We start from the raw sequence: 18,204 nt of genomic DNA on the forward strand, positions 1-18,204 counted from the left end.
AGTAGATTTAGGGCAGTATGAGTCAACTCATAAGAAAGATATGCACACCACTCAAGAGTACAAATATCATGGAATCCAGGATGTATCAACAGTAAAATAAAATATGTTGTGATAACCTTTGATTACTGAAAAGGCCCCACAAAACAAATTTGGTGCAGGACTGTTTTGGTAATAGAGGTAGGTTTTCTTGTATGGTTCAAAACTTTAACATATATGCAGTGAACGCAGCTTAAAAGTTAAAATTATAAACCTATCCAAGTCAGTCAAGTAAGACAAAGGAATGAACCGAATGATGTATTTAGTGCTCAAGTGAGTGCACTCAGAAGCGGCAGACAAAATTCTACAAAACATTCAGAGTTTGCAATTCCATCGGTCAGTGACAAGTGACGTTGAATACAGAACAAAACCTAAGTAAAAATAGAGAAGAAAGTTGGATAAAACTTGCCAAATAGCAAGTAAAAACCTAGGTGATACAAGTTGACTCATTGCTCATGTCTAAATATAGAATTTAAAATAAACTAAGCAAATGAGATACTAGGCTGTATTCCCAAAGGAATTTTTTTTTTACACATAAAAGGTGTCAACATTCTGAAGAAAGGTCCTTGGCCTGAAACGTTAACTGTTTCTCCTCAGGCGCTGGCCAGATTTGCTGAGTATTTCCAGTTTTTTATTTTCATTTCAGATTTCCAGCATCCACAGAATTTTGTTTTTGTGATCAATACTGAAGTAGGCTGCAGTTGTAATAAAACCAGAAAATGCTAGAAACAGTCAACAGGTCTGGCAGTATCTGTGGAGAGAGATACAGAGTTAATGTTTTAGCTTCTAAAATGTTAACTTGGTTTCTCTCTCAATAGATGCTGCCAGGCCAGCTGAATACTTCCAGCATTTCTGTTTGTATTTTAAATTTCCAGAATCTGCAATAGTTTGCTTATGCAATGAGGAACAAACTTGCATTTATATCATGCCTTATCATGTTTTTTGGATGTCCCAAAACGTCTCACAGCCAATAACTTACAATTCATATAGAAAAGCTTTCTGAAAGAGCAGAACATTTAGATTTCCTCATTTCTTGGAATGTCATAAAGCAGTAATACTCATATTGTGAGAGAGATCCACTTTAGTGGCAAGCAAGATACAAGACAGCAAGAGCAATGCAATACATATAAAAGCTGCTGCAGCAGAGGCCCTAGCTTAATTTTTTCAGCTTTTATTTATTATCTTAAAAATGCAAGAGTATCAGTGCATTGGTTCATTTAGCTTTACAGAAGTCTATTCTAGAAACTCAGATATTCATGCAGTGATTCCTTTGGTTTCACTAATATTTCATATAAGAACCTTGCTGAATTCTACATAATGTTTTGTACAGCATTCATACTGGCTCATTAAAATTACACGAAAACAGATATCCCTACCCTCTTATGCATGCATTTATAGAATCATCAGTGCTGTTAATCTTTCTTCAGGCGTCCTATGTAGAATTTTTGCTAGATAGAGGAACTTAAGTTTGGCACCAGACCAAATTAGCAATTTGTTCAAAATGCCATGGATGCAGCACAAAAAAGCCACAACCACAGTATACCGATAATGACAGTGCTAATTCAAAACACTATAACTGGAATGGTAACAAAAAAAATCTCAACATTGACTGACTTTCTGTGCAGGTAATTTTTATATCTGACAAACATGTACACTGTAACTTGTGCTACTGCAACGTGTTGACTGTTTTATGTCAACAAGGAAATTATGAATACTAGGAGCTTTTTAATGTTTAAACTCTACCTAGGTAAATCAAAACATGTAACATATTTCTAGCAGCAGCCTACGTTGACTACGTGCAGTTCAAGACTTGAGCAAAATTTTACTACAACTGAGAATTTCTCTCCAGTGACTCAAATAGCTATCTTTGTAAAACAAAATAATTTTAATCTGATTAAACCCAAATTTTGGTACAGATTGACAATACAGAAATAAAAATCAACAAGGAAAATACGAAATATTATTGCAGGCATTTTTTACGATATGTCAAGTGCATTTCAAGCAGAACAGACGGTTGTTACAATGCAGAGAGGCTCCTTTTCTCTTTAATCACATACCACAATGAACAACTTTCACATGATCTAACTCTTAGGAACCATAACTTAGGGAGGGTTATCCTTCAAAATACACAAACTTTTTTTTTCCACTATAACAAGGCAAGCTCAGTTACAGAATTTTATTGATACAGTAGATTGATACAAATTTGACAGGGGAAGTAACTAGAGTACGGTGTACAATTTGAATGCCTAATACACCATCAGTATTAAAATATTTTAACTAAAACCCTTTTATGTTTCCAATTTTATCTAAAAGCCTAGACATCTCTGGCATCAATACTGACAAGTAAAATGCCACAAGCATTTTTAGCTGACTTCACATTTTATACAACTGAGGACTTACTGTCCAACATCTTCAGTGGTGGAAAGCAGAAGCAGTAAAGCAGGTTACAGAAACAAGTATATATAATCAAACACTAAAGGGATTTAGAAAAGGTGACTTTCCAACATATCTAACCACAGAAGTATGTGCTGCAGGAAAATGCAATGTATTTGTTCTTTCCGTGAACCAGTCCCTTCTTGAAGGTACAATGCCACAGAAGGTACAATTGTGAACAAGTATTGCTTAAGTTGTCAACATTCAGTGTGACCAACTTTCTTCACCCACACATTTAATACACAGTTGTGTTGGTGATTTAAAGCTGTAAATTTAAAAGCTATACAAGCACATTTTCAGTCAAAACATAAAAAAAATATTTACAATTCATTTATTTCAATCTCTCTGTAAAGCCAGTACATTGTAGTCAGCACACATCACAATGCACGACAACCCACAATTTATGACTTGATGTGTTTGCCAAAAGCTTGTGACCTTGGGACTGCAAATGCATGGGCAATAGATACAAGATGCTTTCTTTAATAACCAGTTATCTGTTAGACAGTGTCCTTTAGTCTTGAGCTTTACAGTACAATTACCAAGCTCTAATGTCAATATCTGAAAGTGTCTACTCTTCATCTTTTTTCCCTTTTGTTGGGCTTGCGACGCACCTGTTAGACACAAAATAGGACAAGAAAAATGTTTTTTTTTAAAAAGAATAATGCTTGAAACAATATCATAGTTACAATTTTCTTGAAACGTTAAACATAAGAGGTATACTCGGTCATTTAGTTTTGGATAGCGCAGGATGAATTATGAACAAACCCTGATGCAAACAAGGTTTCCATTCATTTAATGTAATTGTTTAGAATAGGAGCAATACAAGATCAATGACTGTATCAGTTAAAGTTTGAGTTAATATTATATATGCATTAAATGTAAAACAGGTGATCTCTTACAGCTAGCTACAGAGACATTTGTGCCAGTCTGGCAAACAAGGGCGAAAATCCAAAAAAGTGGGAAAACGAAAACAAAATCTTTCTGAAGTTTCTATTTCACTCTTATTCAAAGGTTAAACAATAGATGCTACTAAAGCTCCAAATAGATACCAACTGTAATATTCATCCAAGGTTTGTAACAAGACTTTTATATTAGCACATGTACATCCTAATTAATAATCATACCCTTAGTGTACTTAATTCATTCTCCTCTTCTGTGTTCACTCCATCCACTGAACTTTCCTGGGAAATATCCATGTTCTCCAATGAACTATCATGATGTGAGTCCATCTCAGCAGATGAATCATCTTCTCTACTGACAGCTTGTCTTGAACGTCCTCCGCGGCTACAAAACAGAGACATGTGAGGAGCACATATTTCACGGTTGTGTTAATTATTCAGAAAGCAGTAAAAATGTCATGAGGCGCCCAAAATCATCAGGCGCCCAAAAATGACAATTCCCACAGTGAAATAAAATGTTGCACTAATATGGTGGTGGTTTAGTGCTGGTTTTCAAATTCATATTTTGCACTAGCATTCAGGTAGCCAAATATTTTTGACAAAGATTAATTCAAGACCACAGTTGGGTGCAAAGAAAGGGGTAATTTGTGAAGATATCCACCTTCTAGTATGCTGCCATTTGCTTTAAAATTACTCTTCAAAGACGGCATGGAATGGTATTATCTAAACAGGGAAACATCCAAGTTTTAGTTCCATAGATGAATGCTGCAATGGATTATTTAACCTTCAGAATCAAAATATGCAACCAGCTCAGAGGATACAAAGACTTCTCCACTTTCAAAATTCTGGTCAATTTAACAGTCACTTGCTTTTTAAGAACAAAGCCCCATCCTAAAACAATGAATGAAAAACATAGCATTGAGGGTGTTCCTACAGTACATGGACAGCAGTGGTTCAAGAAGATAGCTCACCTCCACCTTCTAGAGGGCAATTAGGGATGGGCAATAAATGCTGGCCTTGCCAGTCACCTCCATATCTAGTAAAAGAATAAAAGTCCCCTCTCTGCCATAAACTTTTGGGGCAGAATTTTACGAGTCAGCGAGTGGGGGCAGGGCCCACTCGCTGATGCGTAAAATGACGCACGGTGACGTTGGGGGAACCCCGGACGTCACTGCGCCTGATTTAAATTTTCAGGAAGGCGGGAGTGCAGCAAAATCAGCTGCTCGCCCGCCGACCTGTCAAAGCCAATTGAGGTCATTGACAGAGTCAATTAAGTAATTAAAAGACCTGCCCATCCAACCTTAAGGTTGTCGAGCAGGCCAGGAGCCCCGGCGTGAGTTAGAAAAAACATGAAACCTCATCCACAGGAGGGATGAGGTTTCATGTAGGTTTTAAAAATTTTTAATAAAGATTTTGTCAAAATTATGTCCCAACTCATGTGACTTTGTCACATGAGGGGACATGTAAGGGAATTTTATTTCTATTTTTAATATTTTTGAAAAGTAGAGGCGATGTCCCTGAGGTAGCACTTAGCCTCAGGGAGATGAGTGCGCTCTTTCGGGAATTTGAGGGAAAATTAGGGAGAATTCCAAGATATTCTATAAGTATAACAATGGGAAGAGGGTAACCAGGGAAAGAGTAGGGGTCATAAGCGTCCAAGGAGGCAATCTACGGGTAGAGCCAGTGGACATTGCTAGAGAGTTGAATACTTCACACCCGTCTTCACCCAAGAGAACGAGGATTAAGCTATCGCACTTGGGGAGAGAGACTGCAAGGTTCTTGGGCAAATTGATATAGGGAGTGACAAGGTATTAGAAGGCTTAAAAGTGGACAAATCTCTAGGTCCAGATGATTTGGGTCCCAGGCTGCTGAGAGAGGCAAGGGAGGAGACCGCAGGTGCTCTGACCCAAATTTTTTAATTCCTCTCTGGCCACGGGGGAGGTGCCAGAGGACCGGAGAACAGCTAATGTGGTTCCGCTATTTAAGAAGGGTTGTAGAGATAAGCCAGGGAACTACAGGCCAGTGAGTCTCACATCAGTGGTAGGGAAACTATTGGAGAAAATTCTGAAGGAGAGAATCTATCTCCACTTGGAGAGGCAAGGTTTGATCAGAGATAGTCAGCATGGCTTTGTCAGAGGGAGGTCATGCCGAACAAATTTGATTGAATTTTTTGAGGAGGTGACCAGGTGTGTAGATGAGAGTAGTGCAGTTGATGTAGTTTATATGGATTTTAGCAAAACCTTTGACAAGGTCCCACATGGGAGACTTATAAAGAAATGCACATGGGATACAGGGTAACTTGATAAGGTGGATTCAAAATTGGCTTAGTTGTAGGAGGCAGAGTGTGATGACAGAAGGATGCTTTAGTGACTGGAAGCCAGTGTCCAGTGGCGTACCACAGGGATCTGCGCTGGGTCCCCTATTATTTGTCATTTATATAAACGACATAGATGACTATGTGGGGGGGGGTAGGATTAGTAAGTTTGCGAATGACACAAAGATTGGCCGGGTGGTTTACAGTGAGGTTGAGTCTCTTGGGCTACAGGAAGATATAGGCAGGATGGTCAAATGGGCAGACAAGTGGCAGATGGAATTTAACCCTGAAAAGTGTGAGGTGATACACTTTGGATGGAGTAATTTGACAAGGAAGAATTCAATGAACAGCATGACACTAGGAAGTTCTGAGCAACAAAGGGACCTTGGCGTGTGTGTCCATAGACCTCTGAAGGCAGAGGGGCATGTTAGTGGGGTGGTGAAAAAGGCATATGGGACACTTGCCTTTATCAATCGAGGCACAGATTACAAAAGTAGGGAGGCCATGTTGGAGTTGTACAGAACCTTGGTCAGGCCACAGCTGGAGTAGTGTGTGCAGTTCTGGTCGCCACATTATAGGAAGGATGTAATTGCAATGGAGGGGGTGCAGAGGAGATTCACCAGGATGTTGCCTGGAACGGTACATTTAAGTTATGAAGAGAGGTTGGATAGACTTGGGTTGTTTTCGTTGGAGCAGAGAAGACTGAGGGGCGACCTGATCGAGGTGTACAAGATTATGAGGGGCATGGACAGGGTGAATAAGAGGCAGCTGTTCCCCTTAGTTGAAGGGTCAGTCACAAGCGGACACAAGTTCAAGGTGAGGGGCAGGAGGTTTAGGGGAATGTGACGAAAAACCTTTTTACCCAGAGGGTGGTGACAGTCTGGAATGCACTGCCTGGGAAGGTGGTGGAGGCAGGTTGCCTCACATTCTTTAAAAAAGTACTTAGATGAGCACTTGGCACGTCATAACATTCAAGGCTATGGGCCAAGTGCTGGTAAATGAGATTAGGTAGGTAGTTCAGGTGTTTCTCACATGTTGGCACAGACTCGATGGACCGAAGGGCCTCTTCTGCACTCTGTGATTCTCCCCGCCCACACAGGGAGCACATAGCCTTAATTGGCCCGCCCACGTAAAATGGCACAGCACTTCTGATCAGGGGCACTGATCGGAAGCACACCGGTATGCGCCTGCCCATCAATTCCCCCTCAACGGGGGGAAAATTTAACTCTTGTTGTCTCACTCCATGTCTAGAGATCACAACTCTACAATAGTAAAATCTCCATGGCCCAGAACTTCCGATCTCCAGGGGTTTGTAACTGGGTGATACACCTGAAAATGCATTGGGGGGACCCCCCACCCCCCCCAGAAGTTCCCACGCAAGGGCTGCATGGAAATTACCCAGGAAGTTCAAACTTTCAGTGAGCAATTACCCTCATGAGCAGCCACCCAATATTCAAATTTAAATCAGAGATATGGGATAGTTCCAGCTCAGCAGAACAGTTACCCAGGAAAAGTTCAAAGGATTAAAAGCACTTCTAACTCCTGGGTAACTATAGTACTGACCCCTGCACTCTAACCACCTGAGCTGGTGTTGTACAAAGGTGACATAGCTTCATGCGTGCAATTCTGGTCACCACATTACCAGAAGGATATGGAGGCATTGGAGAGGGTGCAGAAACTAGGATTGTTCTCACTAGAGCGACGGAGATTGAGGGGCGACTTGATAGAAGTTAACAAAATGAGTGGCATGGACAGAGTAGATAGTCAGAAGTTTTTTCCCAGGGTGGAAGAGTCAAATACTAGGGGACATAGATTTAAGGTGAGAGGAGAAAACTATAGAGGAGATGTGCAGGGCAAGTTTTTTATGTTTTTTTAAAGTGTCCGGAATTCACTGCCAGAGGAGGTGGTGGAAGCAGGCACGATAGTGGTGTTTAAGAGGCAGCTTGACAAATACATGAATAGGATGGGAATAGAGCGACACGGACCCCGGAAGCGCAAAATGTTTTAGTTGACGGGCAATATGATCGGCGCAGGCTTGGAGGGCCGAAGGCCCTGTTCCTGTGCTGTACTTTTCCTTGCTCTTTGTTGCCCTTTCCCCGCGCTGCTGCCCTAGACTGAAGGCCTGTGGAACTTGCTGCGCTGCACATATCTTAACAGGCCTGAGTTGGAAGGTCAGGCAAGAAATGCGCAGCTCCCGATTAAGGTAAGTAAAAAGGATCGGAGTTGCAATCACGCTGTGAATGCCACTCCTTGGAAGTTTTGGCCCCATACCACTAAATTGAAAATCTTACTTAAGAGTGGATCACAAGGATGTCCACTGTGGGGACCTGAAGTTTCACACTAATGCAGTATGCTATATTCTTCGGAGGCTGGTGTTAAAACACATATTAGGGCAAAGTAAAAATAAATTTGCTTTTTGTTTCTGGCAATAATACACCTGCTTCAGGAGTTTTTGATAGGAACAGTAGAACCAAAGGAGGACAAAGATTCTACATTCCCTCTTTCAAGTGCCAAAATCCTGGGAAGCACAAAAGTCAAAGTTTACAGCCTATAGACCCATTACTTCAGTACAGAATGGTAGTGCTGATCTACCATTGCATTAGTGACAGAAGTGACGGTGCCTCAAAAGTACTGTGGATCAAGAGTATGATACCTCGACCTGGTTTGAAAAGCTGCATTCTGCAGCAGTGTTGCTTTTAATATCAATCATGCTTTTAAACAGAATTGTTACTTAAGATATATGTTTTATTAGACTGCTAACTTGTTTTTGTATGAGTGTTAAGCTGGTCACCTAGGTTTAGATTTGAATGAATATTAGTGTAATTTTAATCAGTTGATATATTGAAATTTCAATTACAGTAAAATCCCCATGAGTTGAATCCCACGGGAGCCACCCACAAATTCATTCTAAGAGAGGTTTGGTGATAGCTGAGGAGGCCCAATTCCCACATGAATGCATCTCTATGTACCCAATATGCCTACAAACGCAGTTTATGTCAAAAACAACAGATTCAAATGCCAACTCAAAACACAGTAAAGCAGTGTGTGTGTGTGAAAATGTCTGTATAACATTTGTTCACACCTTACAATGGCCTGACCTCAGATAAGGCCAGAGCTTTGCATTGAAAAATGTCAGGAATTAGCTCTGAAAAAACTCCCTAATCTTTTTCTGTTTAGTGTGTTGTTGTCGGCCGTGCACAATATAGTCCACCATGTCATCAGTGCAGTCAAACCTGTTTTTGACAACTTCGTGCTAAATCCCGAAGCATCTCTACGGCTTTTACAGCATCTGCTAGGGAGACAGGTGGATGAGCATGCAGGCATTCAGACTCTTCACAGTAATCAGGGTCCTTGGTTGAAGAATGTACTGCATCTATGATGGCATCATTTGTCAGCTCCATTGTGCAGCATATGACATTGTCCACCTCTGTGTAAGTTTCAAAGATTGTCTCTGCTGGAATTTCCATGCCGACCTCCCACAGGCGAATGAAAAGTGCCTAGTCATTGGGCTAGTTGGCCACACCCTGCTCCTCCTTGTTCTCAGCATCTTGTACAGTCGTAACCTGTTGGAACCAATGTGGTGGAAGCGATTGTAGCTTCCATCACCATCTTCTGCACCTTCTACATCATAAACATGGCCTCTAGAACAGTTGGATCGTACTCCTGATTCTTATCAATGGTCTTGGTAACCTAAGAGGGGAATCATCTAGTCCCATTGGTGGCAGGTATCATGGCGGGCGGGCAGACAAGGGGAGGACACAATTTGGTCCGAGGGGCAGAAATTGGTTTAACGCTGGTGTGAAATCACAATGGGATTATCCAAACGCAAATCCTGCTGGAGGCCGGCATGAATCCATGAAACGCAGTAGTGCAAAGTAAGATTGGATCGGAATCATCCCCTCAACACCCGACTTGTTACGCCGGCAGGAAAACACACTGGCTTGGAACGTGGCTTGACAAGTATGACGTGCAGAAGTCGGGACTTACCGTTAGGGCCTTGCTCAAACCATGGATATCTGAGAAGATAATGCTGGAGCCCTACAGTTACTGGACCCTGGAGGAACACGTGCATCACATGCTGCGTGGATCCTCATGGACGTGGCTCCATCACGAAGCAGCTTTTGGAAACTGGGAGGTCTCCGTTGACACTTCGGAAAAATCACAGTCTTCACAGAATTACAGTGCAGAATAGGCCCTTCGGCCCATCGAGTGTGCACCGACACGTGAGAAACACCTAACCTACCTACCTAATTCCATTTACCAGCACTTGGCCCATAGCCTTCAATGTTAAGACATGCCAAGTGCTCATCCAAGTGCTTTTTAAAGGGTGTGAGGCAACCCGCCTCCACCAGCCTCCCAGGCAGTGCATTCTAGACCATCACCACCCTCTGGGTAAAAAGGTTTTTCCTCACATCCCCCCTAAACCTCCTGCCCCTCACCTTGAACTTATGCCCCCTTCTGACTGACCCTTCAACTAAGGGGAACAGCTGCTCCCTATCCACCCTGTCCATGCCCTCATAATCTTGTACACCTCGATCAGGTCGCCCCTCAGTCTTCTCTGCTCCAACGAAAACAACCCAAGTCTATCCAACCTCTCTTCATAACTTAAATGTTTCACCACAGGCAACATCCTGGTGAATCTCCTCTGCACCCCCTCCAGTGCAATCACATCCTTCCTATAATGTGGCGACCAGAACTGCACACACTACTCCAGCTGTGGCCTGACCAAGGTTCTATACAACACCAACATGACCTCCCTACTTTTGTAATCTGTGCCTCGATTGATAAAGGCAAGTGTCCCATATGCTTTTTTCACCACCACACTAACTTGCCCCTCTGTCTTCAGAGGTCTATGGACACACACAAGGTCCCTTTGTTGCTCAGAACTTCCTAGTGCCATGCTGCTCATTGAATACTTCCTTGCCAAATTACTCCTTCCAAAGTGTATCACCTCACACTTTTCAGGGTTAAATTCCATCTGCCACTTGTCTGCCCATTTGACCATCCCGTCTATATCTTCCTGTAGCCTAAGAGACTCAACCTCACAGTTAACCACCCGGCCAATCTTTGCAACATCCGCAAACTTACTAATCCTACCCCCCCCACATAGTCATCTATGTCATTTACATAAATGACAAATAATAGGGGACCCAGCACAGATCCTATGGTACGCCACTGGACACTGGCTTCCAGTCACTAAAGCATCCTTCTGTCATCACACTCTGCCTCCTACAACTAAGCCAATTTTGAATCCACCTTATCAAGTTACCCTGTATCCCATGTGCATTTCTTTCTAAGTCTCCCATGTGGGACCTTGTCAAAGGCTTTGATGAAATCCATATAAACTACATCAACTGCACTACTCTCATCTACACACCTGGTCACCTCCTCAAAAAAATCAATCAAATTTGTTAGGCATGACCTCCCTCTGACAAAGCCATGCTGACTATCCCTGATCAAACCTTGCCTCTCCAAGTGGAGATAGATTCTCTCCTTCAGAATTTTCTCCAATAGTTTCCCTACCACTGATGTGAGACTCACTGGCCTGTTGTTCCCTGGCTTATCTCTGCAACCCTTCTTAAATAGCGGAACCATGGACTGCTATGACTAATCAGAGGGGGGTGTGGGGGGTGCAGTGAGGTTGGGCGGGGGTATGTGAAGTGGCGAGGTGGGGTGGTGGGTAGCGGGCATAATGGTGAGGGAGAATGCTGCGTGGGGAGGGTAGGTGTAACTGTGGAGGGACTTCGGAGAAGGGAAGGGAGTAAGGGTCGAGAAGAGATGTCCAGGTGAACTTGCAAGGGAGGGGTCAGTGGAATCAATGACTGCCTCCTGGGGAGTGAACTGAGGGTGGGCATGGTAGGATGGGATGGTGAGTGTGAGAGGGAGCAGAGGGTGGGTGGGTGATGATGCATCAGTAATGGTAGAAAGGATGGCGAGGGTGGTTGGAGGGGTCTCAGAGGCAGACACAGGCCCTGAAGGTAGGAAAGAGGAGGAGGAGGAGGTCAGGGAGGTCAATGTGGATGGGGGTGGGATCCTCAGGAAGGTTGGGAACATACATGTTCACCTGGACATCCTGGAACAACAAGGGTTTGGGTTGGTAGGTGATGGTGAGGAGGTGGAAGGTGGAGTCAGGGGTGTCCAGAGTGTTGGGGGAAAGGACATGGGTGACTGGGGGAGGGAAAAGGGCAGAGGGGCTTACGAGATTACTTGACCACAACCATGGTTTTCGAAATCGAGAGTGAGCCGAGCCTCGTGTTAGACAGGCATAGGTGCAGGTCAGCTCAAATGGACACCTGAAAGAGAATCCCAGCAGGCAGCATTGAAAATGCTTGGGACAGTAAGATGAGTGTGGTGGATGAAGGCTCCCCAAGCGTGGGAGAGTGCTTGCATGAGGTTCCAAAAGGCCCTGCCACACACACATACTTCGCCCTCTAGAATCACTCGTGGTCTGGCTGCATGCAGCTGCTGAACGGCTAGTGGGGAGGGTGAGGGGGAGGGATGCAGTGGGAGGATTCGGGAAGCCGGTCAATGATGCTGAAAGACAATATTACATATTATTCAGTCAGTGAATATTTTCAGATTATAGTGACAAAATGTGTTCGCCTGTGCAACCACTTGGGATCAGAATTTAACTTTTCTACCTCTTCTAGGTGCTGCCCTGACATCCGCAGCAAGGGTGGAGACAGTCTGTGCAATGGTTAGCCCAGCTGCCTCTGATGATTTTGGCATGCGTCTGCTGAAAAGCCAAGGCCTTGAGGACCCCAGCTTGCTTTGCCTATCTTGCTGTGGGCCAGCTGCTTCCTCTGCGGTGGCAGAGAATGAGGTTGAGAGGGCCACGGGCAAAGGGGACTCACAGGGAGCAGACAGCCTCCGAGATTCCAGAGTGGATGACCCGGGGTTTCCAGCTGCTTCTCCTCCTCCCTTTAGGTACCCGAGGGTTCTGGTCTGATTCCTTGAGAGGAATGAGCACCTGGAGGTTTCCCTCTTATGTTGCCACTGCAGGAACTCACCCATAGCTACCTCAATGGAGTGCGGGTATGCGTGCATCTCCGCATTCTGTTGGACCAGGGTCTCCATGACGTCCGCCATCATTCCCAGGGAGACCTCTTTTTGTGCACATGTGGGCACCACTTCAGAGAGCAGGCTCCTCAGACTTGCATGTCACTCTGTTGAGGGCTTCCAAAAGCTTTGCGTGATGTTCCCCTGCCTTCTGCTGACTTTCCATGATGAGTTGGAAGGCCAAATCCAGAGGCTCGTCATCTGATTTGGACCTCAGATGCCTCTGCCTCTACAGGCCTCCAAATGCCTGGGAGCTTGGCTCAACCTGCCTCCGCCTGTTGTGGACGTTTCTGTGCGGTGACCACCAGGTTGTGAAACCGAGCCTGTTCTAGATCTGGATCCCACTGAGTTGTGTTTCTCTGCACTAGGAGGGTGTGGGCAAGTGCTGTGATGGGTCTTCCAAGCTTATTTCCAGCTCAACAGAGGAGGTGTCCTCTTCGCTGGGAGTGAGGATTTAAATGGAGCTGAGGAATTGGCTGGCTGGGGGGGGGAATTGGTCACTTGGCAGAGCTCCCTGTGAGCCAAAGTAGAAATAAGTAGTGCATGGCAACAGAGCCAAAAGCAGGAGAGAGCAAACTCACAGTTGCATTGAGAGAGGGATGACATGGTGCAGGATCCTCACATGGGTTCTCTGTGCTGACCTCACCGTCGCCACAGGCACAGTCCACATCCTCACCAGTCAGTGCAATGGCATGCATCTCAAAGTAAGTGAGGGGTTTAATATGAGCCATTCTACCCCCGGTGTGGGACCTCGCCCTGCTGTTGTGAGCCTGCTTCTCCTATATGAAAACAGATGGAGAGTGTGTGAGTAGGACACATGGCACCGTGTGAAATGTTTGTGTGGTGAGTGGTGCCATGGGCGGGATGAGGACATGAGCTCCGGAGGATATGAGCCTGATGGAGATGCGAGGATGTGAGAGTGAGTTAGTGGTGCTGTCCCTTCAGGTGTGGGGTCCCTGCGGATGTGCAATGGGTTTGTGAATGAGAGAGTTGAGAGTGACGAGGGGTTGACTTACCCTGGTGGAATGGGTGAGAGCATTCATCCTCTTCCTGCACTGATGGCTGCGCTTTAAAGATGACACCCAGAGCGAGAAAGCGGATGTCACAGCCTGGCGGGCAAATCCGAGCCTGGCCGCCAGCAATCCAGAGTGTTTCCTGTGAATGCATTATTAATGAGGCGGGACGCACTGGGAAGGAGACGATCTGGCACAAAAACCTGTCATTGCTGCCAGTGGGTAAAATGTCTTCTTCATGCCTGCTACCACACTTAGTGTGAATCCGAGACGATTCCATACCAAGAGACTAGCTGCCATCAGTTGTAGGTTTTCAGATTCCTAATCACCCTCTGACCCAATGGCTGGAGCTTGGCCCTGGTGTTAGGGGGCAAGAACATCAGCTTGATTCTCGAGGCCAGCGTTGTCAGGTTGCACGAGCCAGTTGTCTATATTGAAGGTAATCTTCTTTTTCTTTTATCTGTGTTTTGTCCACTTTCTTGATCCACGCCTCAAAAATGCTGGAGGTCATCCAGGTGGTTTTGTTAGCCTCATACTGCGTAGGCAGTGTGTTGACATTTGCGAAGCAACATGTCTGCCTGGACTTTCCCTCCACAAAAAGTGGTAACTTTTCGATGCCATCCATGTTGGTGCAGACCATAGCTGTGACATGTTTCTTGCTCTACTCCCCTTCACTGCATGTTTCACCTTTAAACATCAAAGAGCAGTCTGGCAAAAGACTGTAAAAAGGAGCCTGGTTAGTCCACATTAAAAATTTCTAGTGGTGCATACTCATTCAAGAGGTGAGTAAGAAATTTTGGAGCTAATTACTGTCATTGCTGCTGTAGCAGCCACACTCTTGCCACTTACCACACAAAGACAATGATGTGCCTCATCTTGAATTGGTCCAGCCGCCCATCACTGCAGGTGAACTCCATCTGGTCTAGCTTCTTTGCCCGGGCAACTTCCTTTTCCTGCAGGATTGGATTGGAAATGGGAACGTTCTTTGCTCAGGCTGCCTTGAACCACATAGAGCTTCTTTAATGTTGGGATAGGCAGCCATTCTTATGCTCTTCCTTGCTGGAGAGCATGCTTGTTTGTCAAACTGTTCCAGGATGTTCACCTCATGATTCATAATGGTGGACAAAATTAATGATGGAATCTCTACTCCTTCACAATATCACCACCATTTTGCACATGCTATATCAACTTCATCTTCTCTCCAATCAACAACACTTTTAATTTTCTCACAGGTTTAACCATATTAGCAGACTTTGCACATCCTTTCACAGAAAGATCTCTACATCAAATGGTGGCGTGATAAATGCTTCATGATTTTGCAGACGTATCATCTAATTCCACTCTGATTGGTCAACGTGTGCAGAATTTTGACTTATCATGGGCATTGTTATGGGATTTGTTATTCTGCCAGTAGGAACGGTTGACAGCTTCGACATAACTGGAATTTTATGTCATCCGCGTTTGACTCATCGCAATTTTACTGTATCTCAGTCTCTATAGTACAGGTGTTCTCATCTATGATGTGGGTATTAAGGTTGTATTAAAGTTCAAAACAAAAACAGAATTACCTGGAAAAACTCAGCAGATCTGGCAGCATCGGCAGAGAAGAAAAGAGTTGACGTTTCGAGTCCTCATGACCCTTCAACAGAACTGAGTGAATATTAGGAGAGGGGTGAAATATAAGCTGGTTTAAGGTGGGGTTGGGGGGGGGGGGGGTGGAGAGAAGTGGGGTTCAGGTGAGGAAACAGTGCCGCATATCTGCAATTATTTATATTTGTTGTCAACTTACCATAAACTAGGTGTACATGGATTGTGCCTCAATATAGATTTCTGTGAAATAGAAGGGTAGCAATGGTGCAACGTGTGCACCATTTAACAGTCCAGGACAAAGTGGTCAGTTGTGAAATCAATTTTTTTTTTAAAAACATCATATCTGGGAAATGGCAGTGCAATAACAGATAACGCAAAATGAAAAGCCACAATATCAAATCAAATGTCAGAACACATTTGCATTCAATGATATAGTTTAAATTACTCAATTCTTTTTATACAAATTTGGATGCAATTTACATAAGCAAAATTACTGCACATCAGTAAAGTTAATAATGATGGAGACACAAAGGATTGTCAGGAACAAACGTGTGAATTAATTGCATACTAATTCAAGGAAATATCAAAGTTCGGGATCCAATATACATGCCATGACTCGACACATTTGCTTCTGCATGTTCCTCCAAGTCCCTCAAAACCAATTAATCCTCAACCTAAGAAAACATCCTCTCAACTTTCAGCCACTTGCTCCCCACATCTCCCAAACAGATCAACTCTGCTTGCTACCTTACTAATAACCCAGAAACTATCCAAGTGCTGAACTGTGGAGACAAGCCCGACTTAGGATCTTTAAATTTTTCAACTCCATACTCTATCTTAAAATATCTGAAAAAGGTCACTTCCAAATGATCAAAGAGACAAAAAGAGAGCGTTCTATCATTAATCACACTTAGTTTCCAATTTTAGACTTTAAACAAGTCATCCACTTACAAATTTTTCTTTGGTTGCGACTGTGGTGTAGTTGGCATTTTTGGTGGTCTTCCTCGTTTCTTCTGTGGCGTGGATTCCATAGATAAAGGCTCATTAACATCAGATTCTGGAGTTTCTATTCTATAGTATAGATAATTGCAACATTGAGTGTTTCTTTGTTCAATTTCAAAATGTATTAAAATACTAATATCAACAATGCATAATTACAGGCACTATATCCATATAATTGGTTGCTCTTTTGTGAAAGATAATTACATTTGGCCTAGGTTTGCTGAGTTTATTAAATACTTTGGAGGAATCCTAATACATAGAAGAATTAATAGAGAGGAAATTTCAAAAGTCAAAATTTAATCATGTGGATAAAATTACAAGAGTAAAACTTATTCAGTTTACAAATCTCACTTGAATCCTTTTAGCCCTAAAGTTATACTGTTATTTGTTAAATAGGTACTAAATTTGTGTATTATTTTTCAATTCCTACAATTTTGGTATATCTACTTTCAAATCTATTGAGTTTAAGATAAAGCAAGCTGCTTGAAAAGTGAATTAAAACACTTTTGATATCCTTATGGTGATAACTTGCAATTAATTATAGGGATTATCCACGTGCAGCATTAAAATAATCTACTGGGAACACATAAAAAAAAACCTAAAAACTTGAGAATTCATTGCATGAAAGTTACTATCATTCAGAGTCCGAGTAATTTTAATATAAAAGGAAGCTTTAAACTTAATGGTATTAATATTGTGATCCACATCATTATACAAATCTAAAGCTATTACACACCTTACGTTTGTGGAATCTTATAATTTTTTGGTATCTTATATTTTTATGACTAAACATCACAATGACTCCCGGAATTGTATAATCGATAATGAAAGTTCTCCAACGGTTGCCAAGTTAAAGGGCTGGACTTTCATGCCCGTGTCGAAAAGGCGGCGGCCAACAAAAAAACATGGCTGATGGGACCCGATTCCGGGATTCCCATCCTCATTGCTGGCAGTTTTCAGCGGCCTGGGATAAGCTTGCAGGTTGCAAGCCCACATGCAGCAGTCCTGGCCTTGCTGGCTCCATTGCAATTTTGATGGAGTCGGGCCGGCTTCTGAAGGTGACGTGATTTAACCAGCTCAGAGGTGCCTTGAATCATGAAGGAGTCCTAGTGTGGAGTTAGAACCATTTGAAAGGCAAGTTTGAAAGGTTTTGCCAGCTTCACGTCATAATAAAATGTTGTATGAAAAGTTAAATGCTTTTAATGCAGTGATTGATGATAGGGCTTTGTTCTTAAAGGATAAGGTGACCATTAAATTGACCAGCATTGTGAAAGTGGAAAAGTCTTCAGGTGTATGACAGTACATTATCCACTGGATGAAGTGTTCTTCTGTAATGAACAATATTGATATTCAGATCTGACTGTGTCAATTGACCCATAATTTAATCTTTTCATTGAATGACAGCTCAGACATCAATTTAATGCTTCAATGCTTAAACAAATGTTCAACTCTCAGCAACTTCAAAAACTTTAATGTATTCAGCCCTGAGGTTTTGTTGACACTGTTGTGCATTGGCATCTCATTATCTATGCTGAGCATCAAACTCCACTAATAGATTCAGCTCCTCAGGCATTGCTGATACAGCTGTCAAGAGGATTAAGAATTTATCTTGACAACTTTATGACTACTCAATAGGATAATAGTTTTTTGGAGTGGTTTTTGAATGGCTGTTTAACTCGACAGTTTTATGAGCATCTCAAATACTTTTTGTTATAGGGCTTAAGAATTCTGTACATAGGTAATACTGAGTGAATGGGGCTGTACAGGGCAAGGGTTGGGGGCCTCACACTCATCTACAGAATCGTGTCCCAACGAATGGAGGTGGGCCTTCCAACCTGCCTGCCTCAGCATCCGTCCA

General features: G+C 43.1%; 1 protein-coding gene across 2 annotated transcripts in view; it reads right to left on the reverse strand.

The window, feature by feature from the left end:
• Nucleotides 1–1,906: 1,906 nt before the first annotated feature.
• pds5b (PDS5 cohesin associated factor B) overlaps nucleotides 1,907–18,204 on the reverse strand; it is a 260,439-nt gene continuing 244,141 nt past the window's right edge. For both annotated transcript variants that reach the window (XM_041198849.1, XM_041198850.1), the window contains exons 33-35: nucleotides 16,296–16,415; nucleotides 3,594–3,753; nucleotides 1,907–3,080 (exon numbers count right to left, since the gene is read on the reverse strand). In XM_041198849.1, the coding sequence (XP_041054783.1) occupies nucleotides 3,045–3,080; nucleotides 3,594–3,753; nucleotides 16,296–16,415 (316 nt within the window). In that variant the 3' untranslated portion in view covers nucleotides 1,907–3,044. The remainder of the gene's footprint in view (nucleotides 3,081–3,593; nucleotides 3,754–16,295; nucleotides 16,416–18,204) is intronic.

The sequence above is a fragment of the Carcharodon carcharias genome, chromosome 11 (assembly GCF_017639515.1).
Source record: "Carcharodon carcharias isolate sCarCar2 chromosome 11, sCarCar2.pri, whole genome shotgun sequence".
Lineage (NCBI taxonomy): Eukaryota > Metazoa > Chordata > Chondrichthyes > Lamniformes > Lamnidae > Carcharodon > Carcharodon carcharias.